Here is an 8,130-nt window from a genome sequence, read left to right on the forward strand (position 1 = left end):
GCTAAAAGCGTCAACCCAAGAACGAGAAGAAAGATGGGAGTGGAAGAGAAGGGTCAAGCCAATTTCAGTCACATGACCATGTTTTCTATCAACTAGACCATTTTGAGCAAGTGTATATGGGCAAGAAAGTTGATGATGGATGACAGAAATACGCAAGTGATTAAAGCAAGTGCTAGTAAATTTGACACCTCTATCGCTTTGAAAAACGTGGATCAAGCATAATGTTAGTTTTCCATAAATTTTTTAAATCGAAGAAAAGTATCCAAGAAATCACATTTAAATTTTAAAGGAGAAAGACAAGTGAATAAGAAATAATCATCAATAAAAATAAGATAGTAAAGAAAATTCAGGAAGGACCCCAAAGATCAATAAGGTCTAATACATGGGACGACCTATGTTCATTGCGGGAATAAGGAAATCAATGACTTTTCGCGAGCTGACACCTACTACATAGCGAAGACAATAAAGACGTAAGAGAAAATGGTCTTTTTATATAAAAAAAAAAAAAAGGAAAAAATAACAAAATAATTCATATAACCGATGCGAGCATGTCATACATCATATGAATCACATAAAAATTTATTTTTAAGGACATAAATAAAGGAAGAGTTGTCGCACTCCATCACATATAGCCCTCCATCTCTTTTACCGGTCATCACCACCCTTCGTGTTTGACAATTCTGGACAACAAGAAGATTATTAATAAATGTAATATAAAGAGAAAAATCAAACATTAATTTACGAATGGAAATAAAAATTTCATTGAGATGAAAGATAAACAAGACATCTAATGAATGAATATTTGGAACAAGACAAAGAGTATCGGTGTGGGTAATGAGTAGGTTGGCACCATTCTCTACTATCACAGAGTATTTACCCCTGTAATTTTTAGACCGATCCAAAATAGATAAATCGACAGTTATATAGGTCGAAGTTCCAATATCCAAAAATCAATTAGTAGCCTCACTAAAAGTAGCATTGGTCTTACAATTGGAGATTTAACTACGAGTTCGAGTTATAGCTAGAAAGATTTTATTGAGAATATTTAATCTTGCTCATATTTTGATTTACTTTTAGTTTGTTTAATTCAAAATAAAAATCTAAGTTGATTACGGTGCTTACTACATGAAATGAAGTGTTTATTCCCAATAGTCACATTATATTGGAAGAGATTTCTCTTGTAAAAAAAATAGTTAAAGAGGAGGACGCTAAAACCAAGCCAAAAAGTTATAGGAATGAACTTTCAAATGTAATAGAATATTGAATCAATTTTTATTTATTAATAACTAAACAAAAGGTTAACCAAATAAATACTTTGAATGATTATAAAGATATTTTTTAGAGTCATTTTAGTCTCTTTTTCTGTAACTTCAGTAAGGTCGCGATTTCTATAAGATCTTTCTTGCTATAACTCGAATATAAAATTAAGACTCAGAACCCCATCACAACCCTACAACATAATTTCTTTAAATATTATACATATTTTATAGGTTTTCATTTATTTTATTTTATTTTATTTTCAATGATGTTCTTCCTAGAAGATTTCGACGAATAATATTTTTGCAATACTTGAAATAAAGAGTGAAGAAATAAACTAGTAGATTCTTAATACCACAATTACTCACCATTTTCGAGCATGATAGTGTACACTTTAAGCTTAAGCTCTCATGATTTTGCTTTGCTTCCCCAAAAGGCTTCATAACAGTAGAGATAGTATTCCCCTGAATTACCAATGTGTGACTCACTCTCAATAACCCTCGAACATATTAGTCATTTTCTTTTCGACAGTCACCACGGCTAGAAACAAACAACAAATTTGGAAGCATATATCAAGAGAAACAGTAGTTATGATGCCCAGTAAAATCCAGTAACAGTTGAAAGTACAAAAATTATTCCTAAAAGACATGGGGGTTGCTAAATCCTTCAGTTTTCAGTGTCAATCATGCAGCGAAGAGACAACAGGCAGGCACAGGCAGTAGCATTGGAAAAGATGGAAAGTACAAAGCAGCAGACTTACACAAAAAAGCTGAACAGAATATATTCATTACAGCTCCCCATCTAATAATCAGCATTGCAATGTTTCTTTCATCAAAATAATGCGCAAAGATAGTGAAATGGATAGGATACCTGTCCACCTTTCTTTCATCTCTTGGGTTTCTTCAAACCAATGGATTTTTGTGGGCTATTGTTAGTATGATCAACCAATTCCTTTTGCTTTTACCATCGAAAGAAGTTGGTTAGAGCCAAATTACCCCACAAAATCATGGATCATTTCACTTCCATAATGGCGTAGTAGTTGCTCATCTTGTTGCTGCTGTTGATGGTGAGCACTCTCGACTCGGTGGCGAAGGCCTAATGTTAGAGAGACTGCTCCGACTCCTCCGACGTCGACCGTGCTGGCTCGATATGGCACGAACCCCATCAATTCTCCTTCCGTGTTGGACTGAACCCCATTGTCCAATTTGGATGGTTTGCCTTGATCCCACTGACTAGTAATTTCATTCACAACACCATGGCTTTTTAGAGGCTGTTGTTCACTACTGGTCCAACCGGCTGTGTTTTCTATTGTAACATGGCCTTTGTTGTTCATTTCTGCCATGCTCTTGGTTTCTAGCATGTGTATCTCTTCTACCATTGGCTTCCACACCCGCACTCGTGCATTTATGAACCAATTCGACACCTGAAATATGCGGTCATATTTTGAAATAAATATATGATAAATCAAGTAATAATGGCACACTATTATTGTTATAACCACGAACTTCACAATGGTACGATATTGTCCATTTTGAGCATAAGCTCTCGTGACTTTGCTTTTGCTTTCCTCAAAAGGCTTCGTACCAATGGAGATGTATTCCTTACTTATAAACTCATGATCAACCCCTTAATTAGCCGATGTGGGACTCCTCTTCCAACAATCCTTAGCTATACTTCGTAGATGCCAAGCAATGGCATCCTACTTTTATGCCACAAATCAACCAGAAGGAAACAAAACAGCAAGAGAAACTGTCCTAACAACCGGATTAGACACCCTTTTCCACAAAAAAGAAGTCTAATAATGATCATAATTCAATAAGAAGAGAAACATTATGATACCTGGTTTCGAGATAAGCCTGTTTGAGTGGCCAACATGTGTTTATCTGTGTCCGTGGGGTACCTGATATATCAGCAAAAAAAAAGAAGTGAGAGATTTCTCAAGTCAGCCCTGAAGAAGTAGAGTCTAATAGGGGATCATACGGGTGAAGAAAATGCTCAAAGAGCCAGGCTCTAAGAATTGCCACAGCACGTTCAGGCAAGCCTCTCTGCGGCCTCCAAACATTTTGGGATTCGAGGAATCCGATATTAACAATGCCAGTTTTTTGCTTTTGGAAGCTCTGTTCCATGTATTTCCTGCCGCTTGTCCCAGCAGAGATGGACGACGAATCCTCACCAACTACCTTCCTCAGATACTTCAATTGTTCGGAGATGGCATTCTTTAGAGACTGGAAGTGTCTTGACACTGTCTTTAGCGCCAGAGAAATGTAAGGCGTCGAAGAACTAAGACCAGCTACTGATTCAAACGATGACACTACCATTTGCATTTGCTGATGATATTGTTTGTATCTTCTGCAAACCTTATGATACAACGGCAAAACAAATTAGAAACATGGAATTGCAGCAAATGTTGTGCAGTAATGCCACAATGATTTCAATGGTTGTACCAATAGCGGAAGCAAGATCGAATGTACTCAGACACCCACGAATAGAAATTAAACAAAGAGATAAAGATTTACGTGGTTCGGAGAGAAGAAATTCTCCTACATCTACAGGTAGCAACCAGTCTTAATAATCAAAGTGTTTACAAGTGAATACCTCACACTCTCACATTACGAAATCTATCAACAAAAGTTCTTCCTAATTGTCACTCAACAAATACAATGTGACACAAACTCAATCAAATTCTAATATTCTCAATCATCCTAGACAACCTGATTTCACGTAGAATATTAATCAAAATGGTTATAAACTTTAAATGGGAGTTAATTATCAAAATAAATAAGAATTTTAATCTAAGCGTTCTAACGCAACGAACCTCGTCGAGCATATATAGAAGTTTTGCCTTCTTTTGCTGATACTCCGGTTGATGAGATTCAGAGGAAATGCTCCCAACGCCACTAAAATTTGTTTCATCATCTGCATTAAGGGCAGGTGAGGCCTCACATGGTTGGACAAACTTATGAGCATTTGAGCTACAAAATTCGTCTAACAAAAGTTGAGCAGGCTTTAAGAATTTGGAACTCTTTAAAATGGTGGCATACCCAGTAAAGGGACCAAGAGGACCAGTGTTTCTATATGGATTCATAGAAACTCCCATCATATTTTGAAGAGATTTCCCATAATTTTTGTTACCAATAGTTTCAGATTTGACTGTTTTGGATTCCTCTGATTCTTGAAACTGTGTATTAGAAGACAGAGACAGCGCTAGACGTTGTGGATTGGAATCACTCACAAAACCAGTAGTGTCATAAGGCAACACGTTTGGCTCATTTCCACGGCCTTCACAAGCAGCAGTTTGGTTAACAACATCTTGAAGTGTATAAACTGTGGAATCATTCAACATTTCACCTCCCAAACAATTATTTCCACAGTTCATCTCCCAATCAGAAGTTTTCCAATAATTGGAAACAGAACCCAACGAAGCATCTCCCACAAGTTCTTGGCTCAACATTATGTCCGAATCTCTCGAGAAATTGATCATAACTGAAGGCAAAATCGAATTCTTGTTAAAATTTTGAATTCTAACAAGATCTAGATCAAAACCAGAATGCCCTGAGTTTTGAAAACTCAATTGTTCATCAGAGTTTCTTGATACTCTTAGCTTATCACGCCGGCTTTGTTGAGCGACATGTTCAAATCCATAACTATGTTCCATTCACCCAAATTTTGAATTTCCCTCACTTTCAATAACACCATATGAAATTGCTTCCGTCCCCCAAATTTCCAGAAACAAACAATATCGTAGTTACCATCAGACCTGCAAGGCATCGAAACGCAATAATTTGTAACACGAACATCAAAAAACAGAGTCGCTGTCGATATTTTTAGTCGTGAAATCTACTAGTCTACCTCTAAAGCCAATAATTATCGACACATAAAGATGAACACTGCAAAATCCCAAACAGTGTCGGTAAAACCTTCAACTATGAAAATCTCTCTCGAAACTTTTGATTTATTAAATGTAAAATAATTCACACGTAAATCTCTATCTTCAACCTAAACTTGCAGTGCGCCAAATTTTCTTTGAAATGAAATCGAAAATAGCGTTTATCAGTGGAGGAAGATCATACACAAAAAGCATCAAAATCGTATATCCGTCAAAACAAAAATAAAATGAAATGAAATCGAAAATAGGAACAGAAAAAAAGATGCTCATCTCCACTTCAACAATTCAGACGGAAAATATTTCTGAACTATATAAATCATTTCTTCATAACACTAAACGAAAAGCAGGAAAGAAAACCTAAAGGAAAGCCGATCTTCTTCTTCTTCTTCTTCTTCTTCTTCCTCGCTGTCTTGTGTTTATACTTCTAGTTCTTCCGTTTGGTGTTGCTGGTGAAAACGACGGCGAAGAAACGAGAGTTTTCAGAAGTTCGTTGAGAAGAGGAGGTGTGGCGATGTATCGGGGGACGCGGTGGCGCGGAAGGATTCCGGCGAGTTATACCGGCGGGGGAATTAGGGGACAAATAGGGACTGGTGGGAGTGAGGTTTTGAAGAACAATGATTGCAGAAAAGCAGAAATCTCGACGTCAAGGATTTAACGATATAAGAGCGCGGGTAACGGTTTTTTGAAAGGCGTTTCAAAAAGCGTGGAATCGGCCGTTAAATTTAACGGCAAAATAAAATATGAATCGATTAAATTATAAGTCGGAATTTTGAAAAGTATTTAATAATTTCTTTAAGTTTTGATTCAAAATTTTTAAAAATAAATTGGAACTTTAAAGTTAAAAAAAATTAGAATTAAATTATTAATTGAGAAATAAAATGTATAATTTAATATATATATATATATTATGAATATGTGGCGATGAGTATACGTATACGTGCGCCCAAAAAGTTTGCAGGGTTGGTCCTCACACGAGTCGTCTGACGGTCACAATAAATGCCACTGCTTGTTCGGTTATTTACTAAAATGCCATTTTCGATTTGAAGTTTGGGATTATTCTTTTTTTTTTTTTTCCTTTTTGGGAAATTAAATTTAAATATTTACGATATTCTTCATTAATTTAAATTAAATAATAAGTTTGATGCAAAGTTGTGATAGTGTATGTTTGTTAGCTATTTTAGTGACGATAAATTGAATAAATACATAAATAAATTCATGTCGATGAGGTTCAGGTTCATTTACATATCCCTCCTTTACTCTAGTGTCACATGTTCATTAGCTTTTGCATTGGTTCTTCTATGAACCATATCTTATTGGGAGAGATACCACTCTCATACGGTTTGTAACAATCCATACACTAGATTTGATACAGATGGTCCTAACATTTTCCTGCAACATGGTCAGGTTACACTTACTTCTCGCTTTTCAGAGTGGTTACTTACTTCTCGCTTTTAAGAGTGGTTACTTACTTCTCGCTTTTAAGAGTGGTTACTTACTTCTCGCTTTTAAGAGTGGTTACTTACTTCTCGCTTTTAAGAGTGGTTACTTACTTCTCGCTTTTAAGAGTGGTTACTTACTTCTCGCTTTTAAGAGTGGTTACTTACTTCTCGCTTTTAAGAGTGGTTACTTACTTCTCGCTTTTAAGAGTGGTTACTTACTTCTCGCTTTTAAGAGTGGTTACTTACTTCTCGCTTTTAAGAGTGGTTACTTACTTCTCGCTTTTAAGAGTGGTTACTTACTTCTCGCTTTTAAGAGTGGTTACTTACTTCTCGCTTTTAAGAGTGGTTACTTACTTCTCGCTTTTAAGAGTGGTTACTTACTTCTCGCTTTATGGTCCTAACATTTTCCTGCAACATGGTTAGGTTACTTACTTCACAGACCAACACAAGTTTTTCGTGGTTACTTACTTCACAGACCAACACAAGTTTTTCGTGGTTACTTACTTCACAGACCAACACAAGTTTTTCGTGGTTACTTACTTCACAGACCAACACAAGTTTTTCGTGGTTACTTACTTCACAGACCAACACAAGTTTTTCGTGGTTACTTACTTCACAGACCAACACAAGTTTTTCGTGGTTACTTACTTCACAGACCAACACAAGTTTTTCGTGGTTACTTACTTCACAGACCAACACAAGTTTTTCGTGGTTACTTACTTCACAGACCAACACAAGTTTTTCGTGGTTACTTACTTCACAGACCAACACAAGTTTTTCGTGGTTACTTACTTCACAGACCAACACAAGTTTTTCGTGGTTACTTACTTCACAGACCAACACAAGTTTTTCGAGCATATTTTGTCTTCGCTCACATGTATCATAGGAAAATTTTCAGGAGGTCACCCAACCTAGAATTGTTTCAACCAAAATATGCTTAACCATAAAGTTCCTATGATTGAGCCACCTCAAAGGAAGGTGCACCTTGTTGATATCCTATCTCAAATGTTACTTTCAATTCCTTTAAATCTTTCTTAGTCACATTCTATTCTTAGGATCGTTCTCATGGAGATGTGGCTTTAGTTCATTCATGTACCATTCATTCTCTTACTAAATGTCACACTAAAAAGGAATCTTTCAAGCTTAAAATGGTGAAGGTAACGTTAGAAGTAGGATATTGTCACGTCAAGTTTGAATTTTCTTTTAACTCTCATTTTGTAGTTTTGTAATCATATTAGCTTGGGATTTTATGTTTATTTCACAAACATTTGTACTACAACTTAGTTTTTTCTTCCCTTCTTGTTTCTTCTCAGTTTGGAACAACTTGAACCCAACCCGAAAATAGAAAGTTGGGTAAGGTTGAATTATCAATCCAACCAATTGGTTAAAAAAAAAAGTCCTTCAACCTAACCCGACCTACCATGCAAACCCCTCAATGATTGATGTAATAGGTGAGAAAGTACAGGGTGAGTGGTGAGTCCAAGGGTGAAGGACGAAGTCTACATTTATCCGCCAATTGGATAAAACCAAAAAAGAAAAAAGAAAAAA

General features: G+C 36.0%; 1 protein-coding gene across 1 annotated transcript; it reads right to left on the minus strand.

Annotated features, from left to right (window-relative positions):
* Window positions 1–1,827: 1,827 nt before the first annotated feature.
* On the minus strand, window positions 1,828–5,770 carry LOC111783166 (BEL1-like homeodomain protein 8). Its single transcript, XM_023664064.1, has 5 exons — window positions 5,501–5,770; window positions 4,073–5,014; window positions 3,238–3,614; window positions 3,097–3,157; window positions 1,828–2,680 (listed from the first exon to the last, which is right to left on the minus strand). Exons 2-5 carry the CDS (start codon window positions 4,910–4,912, stop codon window positions 2,249–2,251), a joined length of 1,710 nt encoding a protein of 569 aa, XP_023519832.1. The 5' UTR covers window positions 4,913–5,014; window positions 5,501–5,770; the 3' UTR covers window positions 1,828–2,248.
* Between the last annotated feature and the right edge of the window lie 2,360 nt (window positions 5,771–8,130).

Source organism: Cucurbita pepo, chromosome LG20 (assembly GCF_002806865.2).
Source record: "Cucurbita pepo subsp. pepo cultivar mu-cu-16 chromosome LG20, ASM280686v2, whole genome shotgun sequence".
In the NCBI taxonomy this organism is placed as follows: Eukaryota; Viridiplantae; Streptophyta; class Magnoliopsida; order Cucurbitales; family Cucurbitaceae; genus Cucurbita; species Cucurbita pepo.

What these genes read in the sequence shown, in the direction of transcription:
- LOC111783166 (XM_023664064.1), bottom strand. Translation starts at nt 4,912, where the DNA reads ATGGAACATAGTTATGGATTTGAACATGTCGCTCAACAAAGCCGGCGT. An exon ending in TTCTATATATGCTCGACGAG is followed by an intron (nt 3,615 to 4,072) that starts GTTCGTTGCGTT and finishes TTGTATCATAAG; the next exon opens with GTTTGCAGAAGATACAAACA. An exon ending in TTTGAGCATTTTCTTCACCC is followed by an intron (nt 3,158 to 3,237) that starts GTATGATCCCCT and finishes CTGATATATCAG; the next exon opens with GTACCCCACGGACACAGATA.